The sequence below is a fragment of the Oncorhynchus mykiss genome, chromosome 13 (assembly GCF_013265735.2).
Source record: "Oncorhynchus mykiss isolate Arlee chromosome 13, USDA_OmykA_1.1, whole genome shotgun sequence".
Taxonomy (NCBI): domain Eukaryota; kingdom Metazoa; phylum Chordata; class Actinopteri; order Salmoniformes; family Salmonidae; genus Oncorhynchus; species Oncorhynchus mykiss.
Genome location: NC_048577.1, coordinates 14,386,430 through 14,408,800, shown reverse-complemented (window position 1 = coordinate 14,408,800; position 22,371 = coordinate 14,386,430). Strand labels below are relative to the sequence as shown.

Below are 22,371 nucleotides of genomic sequence, written 5' to 3'. Positions count from 1 at the left end.
GGTTTCACACACTGCATGTATTACTGAGCAAAATGACCAGCAAATAGATTTCGGATATCAATTGTCACTGTTGGTCTCTGTTACAATTGCATGCTTTTGACAGCTGTTTTGCATGACTCTAAAGTAAATGCAGAACAAGCCAAATCACCCCAGAAGAAATGACTATCGGTGGGAGCCGATACAATGTAACTGCTGTGCTGACACCTGTCTGATGCAGTCGCATGATGCTGTGGTTAAAGAGTCTGTGACCTTTTTATGTTGGCCATCTTTATCAGCGAATTCTTCCCTTTTTATCAGTGCTGCACAACATTGCCTAACAATGCCTTTCTTTACCAAGTTTTCTATACACTAACCAGTAATGCTATCTATACAGTAGCCATGTTATTTATACTGTAACAACTTGGAATAACAGCTTGAATGAATTATTTACACAAGTAGTGCAATGCCATAGGTTATAGGAAGTAAGGGGAAGTTTACTTTGTATATCTGAAAGAAGAAACAGGCTGAACGTTAACCAGGGTGTTTCCTGTTCTCCTAATATGGTAGTTTTAAAGCTGTCTGTCTTGATGCCGAACTTTGCGGTGTGGTGGCTCAGGGTAGACTTGTCACTTGTGAGAGTCGTATCCTCTCCAGTTTGCAGTGACACAAACCAGCATCAAACTGGAAAATGTCTGAGTGAGCAGAAAGACATTGGAGTCGTCATCATAGTTGCTGAGGTTGACCCGATGTTGAAACACAACCTCGTAGTTTGCTGACAGGAGAAGTGGTTATCGTATGATTATGCTGCATGGGAGTTTGAGTAAAGCAAGCATGTGGTTTTCTATCTCAGTCTGAGGACTTTGTTACCTCGCAGCTATCTTGTCTCTGGTTGACTTTGGAGATTCATTTTGACGGCCTTTGTCGATCCACCACAGAGAGCCTGCAGCATCATCGAAATGATGTTTTCAACCGACTTTCATCCAAGTTTTTTTTGGTGAAATAAAGCACTGCTCTAAGGCACAAGTGAAAACAACATGGTCAGAAGGTCTATCAGGAGAAAATAAAGGCAGATGCTTTTAGAGGTGGAGAACGGCCAAACTGCCTAATAAGAAGAGTGGTGTTTGGAGTAAGCAACACGTGAGACACCATAGCAGTAGAACCCCAGTCTGAAATGCATGGTACTCTGACTATCTCTGGGCAGGTAGTTACAACATTAACCTTTAATTGCGTTTAAATTACCTAACACAACTGTGAGTTCATAGGCTTCATTCTTCTTCAATGTTACAGGACCTGGCTTTTACATTTTTATTTGGATGTACTGGATTGGAGTGTTGTTTATTCATCATCACATACCTCAGCATGCAAATCTATTTGAATCCGGTATCATTACACCCGGTTTTAACTGTGTATTTACATGTGGGGCTATTGCAGTTCATCAGGACTCAGAGCGCAGCAAATCAGCTGCCTGGCTACCCAAACTCCTTGCTCCTGCCAAACGCTACGATTTTTCTCTCCACAATGAGTCTGGATCCGAGTACTTCTCTGACGATTTCTAGAGCACAAACACATTCTAACTGTTCTGATTGGTCCCAGAAACCTGACTGCTTTTAGACATCTTTTTAATTGACTTAGATCCTCTGATTGGTTAGAAATGATCTTATTGCTGATGACTTTGTTTTGTCCAACACACCTCACTTTGACATCACCACAAACGACTTCAATGATGGCAGTCTCAGACTGAAGTATGTAGTGAACGTAGAGCAGAGTTAGAGTCATCAGGCAAGAAAATCAGGGCCTTAGTGTTAGTTGATACAGTATACCAGCCGATATACCAGAGTAGTGAATGTGTTAGATACTGTGATAGTTTGGGAGAATTACCTTTATTAGGCCTAACTCTTATCCTGGCATAGCTGAGTGCAATCCATTTGAGTCGTCAAGGCTTGATGATACAGTGCTTAGTAACAGTACAGTAACTATTAGGAAATTCGTTTTTGCAATGAAGCCAGGAATCGGGGAAGGGTAAAGCCTTTCACAGGCCCAGGGGTCACCATTCAGCCCCTGCAAATAGAAAGGTCAAGCGTTCTCCTGGGCAACCAGCCCATTCATACACAAATAATTTAAACAGTGGTTTATTTGGAACTTAGCAGGTCAGTGGATGTGTGTGCAAGACCACAGGAGGTTCCACTATTTAATTAAAATAGTTCCTGCTCAATCTCTATCATACTATTCTGTGATGAGTTGGACATTTGCCTCCTCTGTTTAAAGATCAGCAGTATCAAGGACTCAATCACTCCTTCAGGTTGCTGTACATTGCTGTAGTGTACTAGATACCAGGGTTAGATATGACAATCAATGAGTTCTTATCTGATGATGCATGAAGTGATTCATTATCTTCTGGCTTTGCTTCCTGGAAAGACTAACTTTGCTACTGAGAATTTCACCCTACTTTTACTGTACCCTCCCCTTCCTCCCCTCCTCCTGCTCCTCTCTTCTCTACTCTCTTTTCCTCTGCCCCTCATTCTCCTGACAGTGTTGGCAAACAGAATCTTCTAAGACTCCTCTCCTCCTCCACCTCATCCTCCCTCCTCATTTTCCCTCCCTATCATGCTCTTCAAGTACGGTCTTTATAGTCTCTACCCAGGCTGGACTGCTTCCTATCAGCAAACTGCCACCCTGTCAGCCCCCTACTCAGACAGCTGTCCTCAGTGTATGCTGGCTGAGAACAAAGGTGAGCACGCGTTGACACAACAAGATGAAGAGCGAGACGGAGAGAAGGGGGTGAGGAACCACTGACCATGCGTTGACATGACAAGAAGGGAAGGAAGGGGCTGAAATGTTAAGGATTAGGGATGAGAGAGAAAGATAGATATAAAAAATAGTAGAGAGGTCTAAATGGTTTGAGAGGTGCAGAAAAGTTCAAGGGAGTGATGACACTTGTCTTGCTGCATCTACAGTGACAGTACTGGAGGGGAGTGTCAGGAAAAGTCCACTTATCCTCAGTCAGTAAAGGAAATAGTTCATACTGAATCCGCTGTAAATGTCTCCCCTTCATACACAACCTTGGACTACTGTGTTGTGTATTAGTACGGCCCCAGTTCATTCAGTGCTGTGCTCTACAACCATTGCAAATAAGGAACAGGATAGAGGACAATGTCCTTTTTCCTAAAAAAAAAAAATCACTGGCTAAGTGGTTATTTATGCTTTTGTGGGTAGTTTGGCTCTGGCTGGTCCCAGGGGACGCAGTGACAATCTTTCCCAGGAGGACTTGTGACTTGTTCGCATAGTTCCCATTTCTAGTCCTAGAAAGAGCATGCCAGTCTGTATCTGTGACTGGGCTGGATAGGAATGATGGGTGCAGGGACTCCATGGTGTAGTGCAATTTATTAGTCTGAATCTTATCAAGCAAGAGTAGATTGATTTACCAGCACAAAGGTCAACATTTATCATAAGTTATGTCTTATGTCTGCGTAGACTGACTGGAATTTAAAAGATAAAGTATGTCAGAATCCTTTAGATACTGTAGTACTATTGATCTGGATCCATTACAGTGGAGGCTGCTGAGGGGAGGACGGCTCATAGTCAGGCCCAGAATGGAGTCCATGCAATGGTGTCAACCACATGGAAATCACATGTTTGATACCATTCCATTGATTTCATTCCAGTTATTATTATGAGCCGTCCTCCCCTCAGCAGCCTCCGCTGACCCTTTGGTGTTTCTATTAGGGTGTTAATCACAGCAAGTTGTTACCAAGATTCCAGTAATGCATTCATAACAGCACTGAATGATAAAATACTAGCACTAAGTTTGCCATAGAACTGTGCACCTGCCGTGGCTCCACTTCCTTCAGGTATGACTCAGAGCCCAGCAGCTAGCTAGCTAGCATCCCTCATTCCACTACACTACACAGCCACAGAGGAGAACGGCACAGTGGCGGGACCATGTGAAGCATGAACCATGAACATGAAACCCCCCCCCCCCCCCCCCCCCCCCAAACGAGCTCTCCCTCTCTGTCCGTGTGTCCGTGTTATCATTTTGGAGTAAACTCCAAATTGTGTGGACCAGCTGTAGACATACTCTTCCCTATAAGGGCTTTGTTTGGGAGTTGAACTCGCCTGGCTGTTTAGGTCCATCGAAAGGCCTGCTCCAGAGAAGCATGCCATATATGGGCATCACAGCACGGGACTGCAATGTAGCGGACGGTGCTGCACAGGAGAGAGAGGGAAAGAAAAAAATTGACTTTATTGTTGTTGGAGCATTTTTTTCTGATTAGGGTATGGGTAAACCCCTCACTTGTAAAAGTGTATAGTACCTACAGTACACGAGATGAGAAGATCGATGTAAGTCCTTATCGCATATGGTACAGTTACTTAGAACTCGTTTCCCAGAGTCTATCTTCATATCTAAACTAGGCACTGTAATGGTTGTAGTCTCCCTTGTGGCTCGTGTGTGTGTGTGTGTGTGTGTGTGTGTAGGAGGCTAAACCCGAAGGGTGAGGGGATTACTTTATTCTGGGAGTTTCTGGATGGATGAAGAAATGTTAACCCTTTGAGTGTCCATGCCTTCTGTGGACGTATGGCTGGCAGTGGTAGGAGAGTGTACATGTAGTGTCTGACTCATACACCATTTAGTTAATAAACCCTTGAGTATGTTTTGGAAGTGCTGGACTGAAAACAACAGAGTTTTCTGTGTGAGAAAGTATTTACAGACAGAATCATGCAATTTATGGAGCTATACCACTTCTTTTGATATTTTTGTAATGACTCAAACTCCTTAACCCCTGACCTTGTGGTTGCCGTGCACAACCCAGACCCATAACCCCCTTCTCTGAGTCAATGGCTAGCCAAACCATAAACACATAAACCAAACCAAGTCAATCCAACACAGTCTTTTAACATTTGAAAATGTCTTCTCTCTATCCCCATCTCCAGCTGGCCCCCCCCAAAAGACAAGATCTTAGAAGATCCAAGATCCTCCACCGACCACCAAGATGGCTAATAAAAAACAGATGACTGAGGATGAGAAGTTCCTCTTCCTGGACAAGGACTTCATCAACAGTCCCATGGCCCAGGCCGACTGGTCAGCCAAGAAGCTGGTGTGGATCCCCTCAGAGAAGAATGGCTTTGAGGCGGCGAGCGTCAAGGAGGAGCACGGGGACGAGTGTCTGGTAGAGCTGGCCGACAACGGGAAGAAGGTGACGGTGAATAAGGATGATATCCAGAAGATGAACCCTCCCAAGTTCAGTAAGGTGGAGGACATGGCCGAGCTCACCTGCCTGAACGAGGCGTCGGTGCTGCACAACATCCGGGAGAGGTACTTCTCCGGGCTCATCTATGTGAGTTGGACTCTCTACTTTCACACAGATGCACACAGTCATACTTGTACAGTACACACTCTACACAACCTGAGGTAAATGAATTCTGTCCCACTGGGACAGACGTCAATTCAATGTCCATTCCACTTTGGTTCAACTTAATTTCCTTGAAACAACGTTGATTCAACCAGTGTGTGGCCAGTGGAATAGGCCCATCTACATGAGAATATATGGTCGTAGAAGCACACAGACCCATAAATACTCACAATAATACTCAGTCTTCACAACCTTAGAGGTCCTTGCTACCAGCAAAAAGGACTGTGATACACATGTAATTTCAAACACAGCAATTTAATAAGTGTAGAATAATCATGTTGGCTTATTTTCAATAATAAATGGCGTGGTTCGAGCCCTAAATGCTGATTGGCTGACAGCCGTGGTATATTGGCCATATACCACAACCCCCAGAGGTGCCTTATTGCTTAATAATAACCCTGCTCATCCTTGTTTTCTCTCTGCAGACATACTCTGGCCTGTTCTGTGTAGTGGTGAACCCATACAAGATGCTGCCCATCTACTCTGAGAAAATCATTGAGATGTACAAAGGGAAGAAACGCCACGAAGTTCCCCCTCACATCTACTCCATCACTGACAATGCCTACAGAAACATGATGCAAGGTGGGTTCATCGTTCATAGTTACACCTCTTCCTGTTACTCTAGGTTCTTTGCCTGGGAAGGCAGGGTTGGCGTCGATTCAATTCAGTCCATCAATTGACTGAAATGAAGTGTTTGGAATTTCAGTTTACCTGCGGAATTGACTGAAATGAATGACAGTTGATCAGATCCCAACCCTGCTTGAGGGCCATGGTATCTCACCACAGCCATTCTTCCTATCTAGCTAGCTACTATCTTGGGAGAATGACTGCTACAAAACAGTGATTGCAACAGTCTTGTCAGCTGTCTTTAGGTCAACAAACCAACAAAACAACATTTTCAATAACTCAACGATAGCTAGCTCTTCAATACTCTTCAAAAGGTACAAGATTTTATAAACTCAGCAGCAGCTGAACTGCAGTACAGAATACTGCAGAGATATATTTAAGCAATAAGGCCCGAGGAGGGGTGGTAAAATGGCCAATATATCACAAACCCTGAGGTGCCTTATTGCTATTATAAACTGGTTACCAACATAATTAGAGCACTAAAAATACATGTTTTGTCATACCTGTGGTATATGGTCTGATATACCACGGCTGTAAGCCAATCAGCATTCAGGGCTTGACCCAACCAGTTTATAATGCACATGGGCCATATACCACAAACACCTTGCTTAAATATACTATAGCCTTACACGCTCTATCAATGCCATGTATGGTCAAAAACCTCTCTTCCTGAAGTATGTGGGCTGTGAAACTGCATAAAAACAATGTGAAAACTGTTTACTTCAATGAAAGTTAATGAACAGAAGCAGAAAAAGCCTTTTAGTAGCTCATTCAAAGATAAATCTGGACACGAGGTGACGATGGGCTAACTCTGCTTACAGTAAATGCCAGTGAAGGGCTCTTGGCTAGCCCCTACAGTGCTAAGACTGAGAGAGAACAAGAGGCTAATATCCTGATGGGGACAACTCAGTGTTTCCCACAAGGCTTTGTTATGTGGTGTCAGGGGTCATGCGGACCTAGTTGACCCCAAGGATTTTATAAGAATTCTGGGGGATTTTCAGAGGAGCCTACTGACATCTGGCTTTAGAGAGATGGAGGACGGGAAGTCGGAAGACACTTCCTGTTGGAATCTTCAATAAAATATGCTCTCCATTTAGCCTTTTCTGTCTGTTGCTTTAGGATTAAAGATAAACTATGGAAGTTTAAGTTGCTAACTTCTGACAATATTTCTGTTCATTTAAATGACTCATTTTGGCCCAAAAGCAAAAGTTCCCAGAGACAAACATTTCTGTATTTACCTCTTTGATTCAAGCACTTGTATAATTTATTGTAAATTCTAATCAGATTGTAGATATCAGCCGCTTTTTATGTTTTAAATTCTACATTTGACATTTTAGCTATAAGTAAAAGTTAACCGTTTATTTAAATGATCATCACTTTTGTGACAGTACATGTCAATTATGTGGCGATAAGTGACACTATACAACACGTTCTCACAAGGGCCTTGTGGTTATCACATTTCTACGACTGTCTTTTTTACAGCCAGTCACCAGTGTTGCTTATCATGCATCAACAAAACTTAGATCTGACTCACTCAAACAAATCAATAACCACACAAAGCAGAAGCAGACAAGGCTGTTGTTCTTCTGCTAAGTTTGTTGGCATACCACGTTCCTTACCAAGTCACTACTACAGCATGGTTACACTTCATTTTTTACGCCACTGAGCCAAGCTGAGCCAAAACGTAGCGCACTGGCCTGCTTACTCATTTACGGTAGTTGTGAAAAGAACGTGACACAAATGTATCCGAGTCAGCACCGTATGGTTCAGGTTGGCACGATAGTCTAAAAAGAGTATTAGTGAACATAACATTGCAGTCAAAGAGCAGATAGTCACCTCATTGGGAAAAAACAACACCATCTCTCCTTTTAGACTTCATTTTGACAATTTTCTGACCAATGGGGTCCTCCCAGAACATGACCTTGGAAGCACATTGTAAATGATGTAAGAACCAACCCTCTCCATTGTTCAAAGTGCTGCAGCATGATGAGAGAAGTTAGAATAAGCCCTGTGATACTGGCCAAGCAGAAACACAATGACCTCACTCCTACTCGAGCTCAAGTTCCCTATTATGTTGAACCCGGTTTAAGTACTGGATACATTTCTAGTCATACATCACAAAGAGGAGAGCAAACACACTGACTTGATTATCCTCTCTTTTTATCAGTCACTCTTCAAACCCCATGTTTATATCATTTGGATTTAGATCTTAGATGAACTTTCTTACACGCATAAGTCACAGGTTAAGCCTCTGTGTGTGTGCATTATCTTTGAATTTACACACACTCACAGGTTAAGCCTGGGAGTGTGTGTGTGCATTATCTTTGAATTTACACACACTCACAGGTTAAGCCTGGGAGTGTGTGTGTGCATTATCTTTGAATTTACACACACACACACACACAAACGGATTCCCGTAGAATCTGCCTACTGTTCTGTGGGTTCTTGTCAGATAGCATTTGACATTCCAGCTTAGTCAGAATTAACACATTAGTGTGTGTGTGTGTGTGCATGCAGCTCCTAGGGGGATCTGTGAGGTGAACAGGAAACAAGGCAGGTTGAGGTTAAACAAAACCACAACAAGAATGTTAAGCCCCCATTGGATACATCTATGAATTGAGCCACTGACACGTTCATAACTACCTTGGAGTAGAATAACAAATAGTTAATCAATGTTTTTACCAGTGATTTTTATTTTATTTCACTATGTTTGATCTACGTCGGTCTATGATTGTTACTCGATTTGATCTGTTTTGAGAAATGTGGAGTAATTTAAACAGCATTTTAGTGTGTCTAGCTGTAAAGATCTTTTAAAATGCTAGATGTGTAGGCGTGCTTATATGAAGAGTTTCTTTCCAAAACGCTATATATCCATTTTCAGAAATGTTGGATGCTTTTATTGCTTAAAGAACTTATGAAAAGAGATGAGTTTTTTTTCACTGTCTAATCATGGCATGGGGTTGTTCAATGAGACATTTCATTTCGGAGAGAAAAATAATCATGTTTTTTGCAGAACTATATTTATCTGCCTCAGTCTCAGAGAAATGCATAGTACTTTTACATAATAGGTTTTATTATTATTATTTTTTTTTAAACTGTACAAATTATACATCTGTGACATCAATATCTAAAAATGAATCAATACAGTAATATGAGTATGTAAAACATTTACATTTAACATTTTAGTCATTTAGCAGATGCTCTTATCCAGAACATCTTGGGTGACCACGTATCACAGTCAAATATACAGGATGCGAACATGCCATTCCAGCTAGACAATGAAAAAACACTGAGTATACCAAATATTAGGAACACCTTGGATTCACCTGGTCAGTCTATGTCATGGAAAGAGCAGGTGTTCAGTGCATATACACTCAGTGTATAGAGTTTTGCAAAAAAACAAACACATTTGAATACACACCTAAAATTTCCTGCCATTCTACTCATTTTGTCATAGGGTGGAGAGAAATGTTTTTAATATGATATCTGACTGAGGGACTAACAAAATCAATAGGGGCCCTCCGGTCGGTAATACGACCATGATAACTACAAGTTTAGATAGTCAGCAATATTTTTAAGGGGGGTTAAGTTAGTCTAGGCTGCTGTCAATGACTGACATGACAAGAAAAAAAAAAATGCAGATGCGCAACAACATTTCGAAATTGCACCTTGTGTGTTCTACTATTCTAACTCCCAACAGTAAGTTAAGACCCCGACTCCAACTTATTTTGTATTTATTCAGCGGGCCAACAAAAGCTGCCCATCCCTGGTGGTGTATGACTCATACTTTCTGTTGATATGCTGTATGTGTAGGAATCTACCAACTTAATTGCATGTACACACAGGAAATGTCAGTGTGTACATCCTACAGCTATGGGGTGTGCATCCAGGGTTGTGAGTAAACATTATGATGATGGACGGTCAATAGCTCGCTGTCTACTCTGTCGCTATGTTTAGATTGGAGTGTTGGGAGTATTTATTGTTAACAGACTGATAGGATTTCCCACGACAGAATGGAGTAGATGACTAATGGTACGGTCCAAACAAACCCTTTAGGGGGGGTGTCGCCCTGTCGCCGTGGCGATCTCTCCGTGGGTCTACATGTACATTAAGAGGAGCAAGACTATCAACAACCCTGGCAGTGTCTGATATGGCACCCTATTTCCTACAGTGCATTCGGAAAGTATTCAGACCCCTTGACTTTTTCCAAATTGTGTTACATTACAGCCTTATTCTAAAATGGATTAAATAAATAACAAATCCTCAGCAATCTACACACTCTACCCCATACTGACAAAGCGAAAACAACTTTTGATTTTTTTGCAAATGTATTGAAAATACATAAGTATTCAGACCCTTTGCTATGAGACTCGAAATTGAGCTCCGGTGCATCCTATATCCATTGATCATTGTTGAGCTGTTTCTACAACTTGATTGGACTCCACCTGTGGTAAATTATATTAATTGGACATGATTTGGAAAGGCACACATCTCTCTCTAAAGTCCCACAGTTGAGTGGGTGTCAGAGCAAAAAAAACAAGCCATGAATTGGTAGGAATTGTCTATAGAGCTCAGAGTTAGGATTGTGTTGAGGCACAGCTCTGGGGAAGCATACCAAAACATTTCTGCAGCATTGAAGGTCCTCAAAAATAAAGTGGCCTCCATCATTCTTAAATGGAAGATGTTTGAAACCAGAAAGACTCTTCCTAGAGCTGGCCAAACTGAGCTATGGGGGAGAAGGTCCTTTGTCAGGGAGGTGACCAAGAACCCGATGGTCACTCTGACAGAGCTCCAGAGTTCCTCTGTGGAGATCGGAGAACCTTCCAGAAGGACAACCATCTCTGCAGCACTTCACCAATCTGGCCTTTATGGTAAATTGTCCAGTTGGAAGCCACTCCTTAGTAAAAGGTACATGACAGCCCGCTTGGAGTTTGCCAAAAGGCACCTAAAGGACTCTCGGACCATGAGCAACAAGATTCTACCAAGATTGAACTCTTCTGGCCTGAATGCCAAGCGGTAGGAACTGGGAGACTAATCAGGATTGAGGGAAAGATGAACAGAGATCCTTGATGAAAACCTGCTCCAGGGCACTCAGGATCTCAGACTAGGGCAAAGGTTTACCTTCCAACAGGACAATAACCCTAAGTACACAGCCAGGACAACGCAAGAGTGGCTTTGGGACAAGTCTCAATGTCCTTGAGTGGCCCAGCCAGAGCCCGGACTTGAACCCCGATCTAAACATCTCTGGAGAGACTTGAAAATAGCTGTGCAGCGACGCTCCCCATCCAACCTCACAGAGCTTGAGAGGATCTGCAGAGGAATGGGAGATACTTTCCAAATACAGGTGTGCTAAGCTTGTTGCATCATACCCAAGAAGACTCGAGGCTGTAATCACTGCCAAAGGTGCTTCAACAAGATACTGAGTAAAGAGTCTGCACAAATGTATAAAAAAACAGTTTTTGCTTTGTCATTATGGTGTATTGTGTGTAGAGTGGTTAAGGGGAAAAACAATATAATCCAGTCCGAATGCACTGTATGTAGTGCAGGACTTTTGACCAGACACAGCCTTGCCTGTCTGCTACATGATAAGTCTTAGATAATAGTCTTAAGGAGTCTACACTTTCTTAAGTGTCTTAACAGGGTTATCTACAATCAGTCTCTGACAATTCTGTGAAATCTTGGCACTCATCTCTCCTGGGAAGACTCGCATTCCTTCACAAAGGCTTAGAAATTTGCCCTGCCTGCTCTTTGAAGTTTGAAGGGAAGAGATGGTAAGTTCTCATGCGATTTGGGTTTTGTGTAAAAAGTTTCAGCTGGTGAGGATGATTAGGATGACGATTTGAAATTTTGTTTTTTCAATGCCATTGTCATGAGGGGAATTTATATACACCTCTTATATGAAATGTTCTGTTTGACGGTGATTTGATGACAGGTCTTGGCTTTCTCTCTGGTGAACTCGTGATTGGGATGAGACTAGAGTGACCTTGGAATTTTCCCTTTAAACCAATTGTAATTTGGGAGACTCCCTCTCTGTCTCGCTCTCTGTATTGTATTTATCTCGCTTTGCAGTAGGAAATAGGGTGCCATTTCAGATTGGCCCCTACTGTTTGGCGTTCCCCCTTGAGGTTCTACTCCCTGGCTCAGAGTTACATTTGGTGTCTGTTGTGTTTGAATCTGTTTTGAGCGTGTTTGGAAATGCTGCACAACCCTGGATTCCCCTCCTCTCCCTCTCTCCCCTCTGTGCCTTAATTAGGAAGAAAGGGGAACAGACAGCATTTTGCTGTGTGTGGAATGGAACCTAGCCCACTGCCAAGTCACGTCCAAAATGAGGAATAGCATCCTAGCGCTTGGTTCTTTCCAGCCTGAGCAAAGCCATACAGGCTAGCCTGGCTAGTGTAGCCTAGTGTAGCACATGCCCAGTAGGACCAGGGATGGGAATGATGGCCAGTACGGAGAGATTTCAATCTTTGAGGAGTTACGCTAAATGACACAACATACGAGCCATGGGCTTTCTATTAGCAGATAAGGATAATGCACAGGGGGATTAACTAACCCTCTCTGCTGCTCTCTTTCTTTCTCACTCTCCTTCTGCTTTCTCTCCCTCCAATCCCCCCTCCCGCTGTTTCACATAGGTCATGTTTAGATTGCACTGGGCTCCAAATACTTTAACTTGATAATTGAACTAATAATATCCAAATGGTCTTTTTCTCCTTAACAGCATTCCCCAGACTCCAGACACACACGAGCACATACACACCCTGTCTAGCATTTTAAAGGGGGATACTGTTTCGTTATATCCCTACATGGACCTTTAGTATTTTCCTAGGATTTGTGACGTAGTCTATTTTTTGGGGATCACATATCGGGAATTGATAGTCATCGTATTGCTTAACACGCCAGGTGATATTTATTTTTCAAAATCAAAGTTTTTTTTTTTTAAATTTATTTTTTGTCTTGCTTTCATGTTTTTAGGCAAGGGAAAGCCCGACCAATTTCTCACTTGAGCAGATGATTCAACTTGTACAACGGTTCAACGCATATGGCTGTACAAAGATGTGAACGCTTGGTTGATTTCTCTGGAGTAATAAAGTGTATGTTTCATATGATAGTGTGTGATCTGAGGACTGCACTGTACACCGAGACAGGAAACAACAGAACGTCGTCATCGCTCAGTTATTACTCAGGAGCACCACTACCGAATACAGGAAGAGTTGTAAAAATGAAATACTGTCCAAATGAACAGGTAGCAGATAAACATACCCATACTGTATATGATTTACACAAGTTTAGAAATGATTAATAGATATATCATGCTAAAGCAACTTAACGTGCAGTGAGTATGTTTTTGAATTTGTGGCCCTGGTGGGAATTGAACCCACAACCTTGGCGTTCCAAGCGCCATGCTCTTACCAGGACCAGAAAAACACATCTTGATAAACCAATCCAATTGTCTTACTATAGGCATCTGACATCAGTACACCATGTCTTCATACTGCATGTGTGCATGTATGAGCAACTCTATCCTGACATCAGGATTTTTATTTTTTCTGCAGATCGTGAGGACCAGTCCATTCTTTGCACGTGAGTAAAATGTTTATTTTTTACATTTGACACTTTACATGATCCACTACATTTCACACTATACAGTACATTTGATCCTAAAATACACCTCGTTGTTTTTCTCCCCACATCATTTTTCCTAGACGTCACAGGGGGGGTGGGGTGTTGAAGATGTAACAGTTATGTAACCCATGGGTTACATAAACACACAGTCTGAAATTGCATCCTATTCCCTATGGGCCCTATGTGCCCTGGTCAAAAGTAGTGCACTACATAAGGAATAAGGAGCCATTTCACAGCCACAGTTAAACAAATGAGATACCTCTAACATCAACATTACCTTTTTCCAGCCTGCTACTGCACTACCCTAACACACTGTGGTCTGTCTGGTGGGAATGAACACTTTGGGGGACAACTATGGTGACATGTCTGATTGGTTTGACAATAAGGATGACAGGAAGTTCCGTGGGTATTTTGGTGAATCTTAGCTGAAATGCTCATGTCATACAGATGTAGGATTTTAATTTGAGACAGTTTGCTATGTGGCTTATAATAAACATTTATGATACGTTTTGTTTATGGCAAATAAAGTCTGACATTTCTGAAGTGGAAATTACAAACTAGAAGCTGTTTGAAAACTCAAATACACTACAAGTTAGCATTTCCTGCTGTGCATGACAATGCTAAGTAACAAAATAGTGATCAAATTAAGATCCTGTTGTGGGAACCGTTATCCAGGGAGTTGTGGGGTTAGGGGTTAGAGCACTTCTCTTTTCTTCTCTCCTTTCTCCTCTCCTCCCCTCTCTACTCTCAGAGACAGGAAGTGTGCCCTGTCCTGATTATAAAGACAGATTATTTTTTGTTTGGGCTCCATTTTGTTTGTTTACTTATTGCAGAGCAATTATTGAGAATCTCTCTGGGACTCTGGGAGAGAAATGGAATCTCTTGTCTCATTCTAGTTACTATATAGACTAGGCGTTGTCAGGCCACACATTCAGGAACATCTTTGGGCCCTAGTTCTAGGGGTTTTAGCTAGTCAGGTCTACTACACAAAACAACCCAATACACTTCAGCACCTCTTGGCATGTTGTTTGACCTCGTGCCTAGTTACAGTAAGCCCTACTCTACAGTAAGTCAGAGCACCTTTCCTGTCGAGCCTCCAGTGTACCCAGTAGAGGAAATGGGAGGGTCCCTGTCTAAAGTAGACTGCCCTGGAGCTCCGGGCTCCTTCTATTCTAAACCAATTGATGCCAGGATGCAGCATTCTCTGATCAAATCGACTCACTTCCTGAAGTTTTGCCTGAACAATTTACCACAGGAGGCTTATTTGGAGAACTGGGGTTTAATTTTCCTGTTTGTAGTCAGGGAATGGGAGGTCGGTGATGCAGTAGGGTTGTGGATGGAAGCAGGGAAGTTTGGAGCTATAGGGTTTCAAAATTCCAGAAGTGTTCCTAATGTTTCCCCCATGTTTCTTGGAATCAGTAAGGAAATATCAGAGGGGACATCTTCCAACAGGGAATTCTGAAAAACCTGGGAGCTTTTGGAAAAATAATTCACCTCTAGTTGGGTCAGCTAGGTATAAGCATGCTCTCTATCCATATATAGGCTAAACATACGCTACGGGGAATGCCATGTATGACATGCTCTCTGAGTGTGTATGAAATGACACTGATGTATTGTTAAAAACATATGAACCAGGGACCGACTGTGTTGTCGCCATAGCAGACAGGGGTTTGACCTGGTGACGATGGCATTACTTTGTATATTGATAAACATGACATAGCACACGTCATGGCATACATAGTCAACATACAGATGTTGGATCTCAATTTGATCACCCTGGTACAGGATCATTTTTCTACAATGCAGGAAATGTAAAGGTTGTAGTGTTTTTTTTTTTTTTTTTTTTTTTGGGGGGTTTAAAAAGTTCTGAAGTTTGTAATTTTATACTTTGACATTTCAAACTTGATTTTCCCAAATGAAAAAATACATTAGTATTTTAGTAAATGTCTATTAGTTATAATCCACATAATAATCACATTTCCTGTTGCTGCTGGAAAATTTTACCGCTGTAGAAAACTGTCTCAAATTAAGATCCTACATCTGTATGGTGGCAAACAATGTACTGGACCGTCATCTTTTGAAGTCTAGAGATTTGAATTGCATTTATGACAATGTAATAGCATTTATATGAGGGCGCTGTTTATAACAGCATTGTGTAGGCTTTGTGACAGACTCCTCTTATAAATGGTTTTGTAAGATGTAAGTGTGAACATAGACAAAACATGAGCTAATGGACTGCTGTCAGGGTGTGGTATGTTGACAATAACATGTTATACACAATCGCACGCTGCAGTTTCCCATTCCATTGCTGAATTTCTCCTCACAATCCTTAGTTACAACCAAAATAAGAATGCATAGGAAGTAGCCACATAGCTCACTAAATCCTTGCTTGGGGTCTTGACATCTAATTTATATGGGGTCATCTCTTTCTCTTTACAATAATTGGTGTGTGATAAGAGACCGAGCATTTCCAAAAGAGAACCAGACCTGGGTTAAAATGCTATTCAAACTCTTTCAAATACTTTGAGCGGTTGCTCTATTCTGCCTGGAGTGCCAGATGGGCGGAGGTTTACTGTTTTGGAATTATTCAAGTTATGTCCAATAATCCAGGCAAGCTCAATCAAGCACAGACAAAGTATTTTAAATGATTTTGAATAGCATTTGAACCTAGGTTTGGAATGAAAAGGGCCAAAGCCCAGGATGCTGACCAGTGATCCACGGTGGCCACCCTGACCCTGGGATGGTTTAAGACAAACTGTGTTAGAAGAGGAATCCCCTCACTTCGATATACAGAATGTGAGGTCTCTGTCTCAGGGCCTATAGGTCTCGGAGGATATTTTCAAGGATTATGGAGTTCTGTGTTTTTACAATGTGTTGAGGCCTGGGTAGTGTTGATGCACAGAGTTGGTGTAGTGTGATTTTAGGTTTTTGTATGACAGTTAATGTTGGGCCTGATGTGAGCTTGGTCTGTTGTATTTCGGTGAGGTATGAATGTTATGACAACATTCATGACGAATGTAGGTCTTCGTAGGAGAGTGTGAATCCGACCTGATGTACAGTGTATATGCTGTAGTATGAGGTTACGACCTTGTATAGTGTGAGTGACATAGTGAGATGAGGTACAGATGTAGGATCCTAATTTGATCACACTTTTATTGTTGAGAATTTTCCTGCACCTCAGGAAAGGCAGATGAGCTTCATGATTGACATAAATTCACTGAAAACCCGCACTAACACTGTTGTATTAACAGTATTGCACTTTTCATGTAGTCTATGGACTAAACATTAAAATGATTATTTTGCTATGACAATATACGTCAAATTAAGAGCTTACATCTTTATGGTGGATACTGGATAGATTCCTGTCGGCCCCATGACAGACAGCCTCTGGTGGGTCTTACAAACACCTCTCCTTTTATGGAGTTGTTGGAGCCAGCTGGACGCTAGGCTGGGATCATTCAGATAGCAGCATTGTGGTTGGCGTCTCCAGCATCTAGAGATCAAAGGCCAATAAACTACTCTCCCTCATCCTTCTGTAGTTTCCGACCTCTGTTAAATATGTCCAATACCCACCCTTGGCCTTCTGGTTTAGAGCTGTAGGATATGTCATACATTTGTACCCTGCCTTTGTCTTCCTTAAGCCTCAAATACACTGGATTAGGGATTTATGTTTTACCTGGATCTGCATTCCGTGTACATGGGTCTTTCCAGGTTCAGACCTTTCCTTGACCCCCTGTTCTGGTAGTGGGTCAGTCTGACCCTTTAGTTTCCTTTCATCATGGTATAAGGCAGTAGAGTAGGGCTAATCGTTTGTTAGAGGCACACAGGAAGAGGTTGGATGGCATTACATTACTTTGGACAATGACAATAACATTGTGCTTGGGAGTTGATGTTGTTATTTCACTCAGTCACTCACGTGGTTCACGGTTTAATTAAAGTGCGTTATTCAACTGTGAACAACCTGTCAGTTCTGTTTTCTCATCTCTCTCTCTCTCTCGCTCACCCTCTGTTTTTCTATCTCAAACTCTCTTTCTTTCACGCTCTCCCTCTGCCCCCCCCCCCCTCTCCCTCTGCCCCCCTCTCTCTTTCTGTTCCCCCCACCCTCGCTCTCGCGCTCTCTTTCTGTTCCCCCTGTCTCCCTCTGTTCCCTCTCCCTCTCCCTCTGTTCCCCCCTCTCTCTCTCTAACCCGTGTCTCCTGCTCTCCAGTGGGGAGTCTGGTGCGGGTAAGACGGAGAACACCAAGAAGGTCATCCAGTATCTGGCTCTAGTGGCCTCTTCTCACAAAGGCAAGAAGGACACCAGTGCTGTAAGTATACTGCAAACTGCAACGTTTTTTGTATGGTTTTTGCCATTGTGCCGTCTATGACAAGTGGCTATTGTGTGTCAAAAGTGGGGACCTCCCCAAGCCGGTTTCCATGCTCTAAGGGAGACTTGGCCAATGTGTGAGGAAACTGCCCCGTTGAATGATAATTCTGTACCGCAATTTCCTCCAAATAGACACAGCCAGGAGCATTTGTCCACGTGAGTAAAAAAGGGAATGACCCAAGTGTGTTTTGCGTGTGGTGGTGTATGCGTGTTTTCTCCTAGAATTAAGGATTGCATGTGAGAGTGGCTCACTGACAGGTTTTTTGTAGTAACAAATATATTTCTGACAAGATCCCCCTCCTATCAAGTTCTCCAACTCCTTTGTTGTTGAGCTCAAAATGTACTATAACATGAGCAATATCATCCCATATCCCCATTGTTTAACAGTGTGCTCATAACGTCCCGATATTACCAGTTATGGACCTCACAACTAAAAACTGCATGATAGTGATTTTTTTTAATTAACATGCAGCCCTCTCATCCAAATACAAAATGGTAGATAATATGTCAGATTTACTTTATATTCCCCCTGAGTTTGGTTGTTATTGTTATGTCGTCCATGGTTTTCCAAACACACTCTTTCACTGCCTGGGGTTGGAGCCCGGCATTGAAATGGTTAACCACCACCACAGATTATCACAGATCAACAGAGCACAGTGTGAGCATGTCCATCTACCTTTTCCTGTCTATCAAACGACATCATGTCCTGTCACCGAACCCCCTACCTCATCCCCTAATCCTAACATCCACCACCCGCCATTTTGTCCTGTGGGCGTTGTGGCGGCTTCTTGCTCCTCCGTTACACAGTAGTTGTTCTACCACTTTTGATGATTTGCACTAGTGTGGAGTTTCAGACACCATGTGGCCTACACGTGACCTTGTGATCTCTGACCTTTGACCTTTTCATCACAACAGCCAGGTCTCTCTTCGCCCCTGATTTTAAAAAAAATGTGCATTTTCAGACAGCTCTCTGTCAGAATCATGCCTGAGTGAGATTCAAATAGTTGGGGGGTACGGATTGGGGGGGGGGGGGTCAAGGGTCAAAATGTTTTCTTTGCCATTACCCCTCAAGACCTTTAGGAGATGCAGTGAAGCCCAATCATAATTTCATTGTCCAGCCTTCTCTACTACCCACTGGGCACACATTGGTTGAATCAACGCCATTTCCACGTCATTTCAATTAAATTACATTGAACCAATGTGGAATAGACGTTGAATTGACGTCTGCCCAGTGGGCACTTAGTATGAAGCGATGTATTGGCCATGCATTCTAAGTAGTATGCTAGTGTGGAGATTAGAATGTAATTCATTTTTTAGAAGCCTACCACCAGCAGTGGACTTAATGTCTGCTTTAGAACTAGAATGTGTCTCTCTTCTCCTTCCTCCTCTCCTCCTTTATCTCTCCATTTCAACAGCCTATTAATGACTGATCCTTCCTGTCATCTGTCATTTCCCCTCGCTGTTTCTTTGTTTTTCTGTCTCTCTTCTCTCTCTTTCTCTCAGTGGCTGTCTGAAGCGAGCAGGGCCTTTTCCCTGCTGACATGTAAAGTATCTGGTTGCTACTCTCTCTTCACTCAAGTACCAGTAACTCATTCGGTTTCAGAACTTGGGTGAGGTTTATCTTTATCTTACTGGGAATTTGTCAATAAGAAGATTTGGCTGATGTGTTATCATCAAGTAGTTTTCTCATAGATCTAGATCTGAAAGGCATGTGACGGACACCTCTGAACTCCAGTCAAATCATTTACCTCATTTACATTCATTTGCCCTGTGGTTTTGCACAACATTGTCCTGGTTTCAACTCTCCAGTCTAAAAACACCCATTAAAAAAACAGGTGTAAGGACCACAACAAGCTATCATTCTCGGCTAGTCAAGATGGGAGAGGTTAAACCATCCACTGCTCCCCCCTCCCCCTTAAGCCAGAGGAGCATTGTTACGTATGTTTGTGTGCACATTTCCGTGTGTGTGTTTGTCAGGGGTATGCCTGCCTCTGACCCACCCAGCCAGTAAGCTAACACAGGCCCTTTGATCAAACTGCATATTATCAGATCTGTACAAAGCCTAGAGAAATGCAAAATATTTGATTTCTAGGAAGCACCTTTTCTATAGAAATAACAATCCTGTCATGTCTGCGGACCTGTCATCTCGCCACCCTCTGCGCTGGCCCCTCTCCAGACCAGCAACACTCTGAATCTACCACCTCCAGCCACTCCCTCGTCACATCCTTCCCCTGGCCCAGCCAGCGAACACTCTAGTGGGCCTCATTTGAACAATCAGGCCCTGGTTGTCTCAGTTTGAGGCAGATTGGTAGTGAAATAAGTAATGTTGGTAGGACACGTGTCCTCAGTGCATAGAGACTAATAGGGGATTAGATGTTCTGGAGTTGTAGGTGCTGTCCGCTCAGTTATAATGCTATTAGGCCCAGTCACGGTGTAGATATACACAGTGTAGAGATGATGATATAGGAGTCCAAACTGTTGAAAACAACTGGTTTTTATTTTATTTTTTAGGATATATCTTTAGAAAATGTTATTTTTTTCATTTGACTTTCATAGGGCTTGTGCTGCTGTTCCAGCCTTTTATTTGACTACTCTATTCACAAACAAATAATGTCACAGATTTAGTTTAATGTTTGTCGTTACGTTATGTCCAGGGGGAGCTGGAAAAGCAGCTTCTGCAGGCTAACCCCATCCTGGAGGCCTTCGGGAACGCCAAGACCATCAAAAATGACAACTCTTCACGATTTGTGAGTTCACCTTTCGCAGACGCGTAGGCCTGGAGTATTTGAGGCGGGCCACAGAGTAGTGTCCTTTTCATTCATCAATTCATTAATTCAAGCTCTTGATTTGTGTAATTTGCATAGTGACCCATATGTCGTCTTGTGCTATGTAGCAGTCATCTGATTGGATGTATACGGTACCTCGTTGTGTAACATATGACCTACTGTAATCCTGGTGTGCCTGTTCCCTTTAGGGTAAATTCATCCGCATCAACTTTGATGTGACTGGCTACATCGTCGGAGCCAACATTGAAACCTGTATCCTGACACAGTGTTAGTGTCTAACTCTAAACGGGGGGATCCAGGTTCAGAAAAGCTGTTCTTTGTGTTCACTACCCTGGGAAAACGGCTACAAAAGCTCCTGTGACTCCTGTGTTTGAACAGTAAACATGAACCCAGACCCAAACCTGCGGTATTGGACTGTTGACACATTCCTGTTAGAAGTGTCATGGGCTCTCCTGTGACCGACGGTAAACACTGGGGAGGTCGATGGCATCTGCACAATGACAGAGTCTAAAAAGTGCTGTCACTCAAACTCTGACTTACCATGGAATGGAATGATGAGATAAGAAATGTTTAGGTTGGAATGATGTATTTGGGTCATGTTGTTTTAAAGATGTTTTGGCGCAGAGCCCTGTTTGTAAAGGTTCATACATACTGTAGGTACAGGGTGCTGAACCGTCCATGTTATCACATACAGGTTGCCAAGAACGTGTCAGAAATTGAGATGATGAAGCTCCAGTGTCATATAATGTATATTCTGTGTGTAGTTCAGTGTATTTTCACTGTAAGATGACAAAGTAGACAAGCTTGTTTGTAAATGTGTTTCTTTAGGCTGTTTTCCTCTCAGGCATAAACTTGAAACTCCATCCAGAATTAGAATGTATATCCTTAACGGCTGTTCTCAGACCTGCTGGAGAAGTCTCGTTGTATCAGACAGGCCAAAACCGAGAGAGCCTTCCACATCTTCTACTACATGGTGGCTGGGGTCAAGGACAAGCTACGCGGTAAGATCTGGGTTGTGTTCCCTATTCCCTAGGTAGTGCATTACATTTGACCAGGGTCCATAGGGCGCTCTGTAGGGAATAGGGTGCCATTTTAGATTTAGATCAGGCTTCCTGATCAACCTGATGATTGTCATGGTGGAGGAGAGTAGGAGATTTAATCTTTACTGCAGAACAGGCAGTTGTGGAAGTCCCACTTTTCATCCCATTGACCGCAGACAACCAGAAGCAGAATCATTCTGTACACAATCAAATAGGATTATTTCTTGATAATGCAGAGCTAGAATTTCTAGAACTCTCCACTCCATCCATGAAAACCCTCGACCGTTGTTCTTCCAGATGCACTCCTGTACGTGATTGAATGTAGAGCTAGAATTTCTAGAACTGTCAAAATTGAACACACTGAATCATTGTCATTCCAGAGGAGCTTCTGCTGGAGAACTTCAGCGCCTACCGTTTCCTGATTGCGGGCCATGTCTCGATCTCGGGCCAGCAGGACGACGAGATGTACGAGGAGACCATGGAGGCCATGAACATCATGGGTATCACTGAGGAAGAGAGGACAGGTACTGTATCAATCAATA

At 42.6% G+C, this 22,371-nt stretch overlaps 1 protein-coding gene across 3 annotated transcripts in view; it reads left to right on the top strand.

Moving 5' to 3' along the window:
* Nucleotides 1-22,371, top strand: part of LOC110485728 (myosin-11) — a 39,447-nt gene that overhangs the window by 330 nt on the left and 16,746 nt on the right. For 2 of the 3 annotated variants that reach the window (XM_021556877.2, XM_021556879.2), the window contains exons 2-10: nt 4,909-5,312; nt 5,813-5,969; nt 13,568-13,595; nt 17,845-17,944; nt 18,136-18,159; nt 20,658-20,750; nt 20,978-21,041; nt 21,692-21,790; nt 22,210-22,353. In XM_021556877.2, coding sequence (XP_021412552.1) covers nt 4,968-5,312; nt 5,813-5,969; nt 13,568-13,595; nt 17,845-17,944; nt 18,136-18,159; nt 20,658-20,750; nt 20,978-21,041; nt 21,692-21,790; nt 22,210-22,353 — 1,054 coding nt within the window. In that variant the 5' untranslated portion in view covers nt 4,909-4,967. The remainder of the gene's footprint in view (nt 1-4,908; nt 5,313-5,812; nt 5,970-13,567; nt 13,596-17,844; nt 17,945-18,135; nt 18,160-20,657; nt 20,751-20,977; nt 21,042-21,691; nt 21,791-22,209; nt 22,354-22,371) is intronic. The other variant, XM_021556878.2, reaches the window with a different exon arrangement.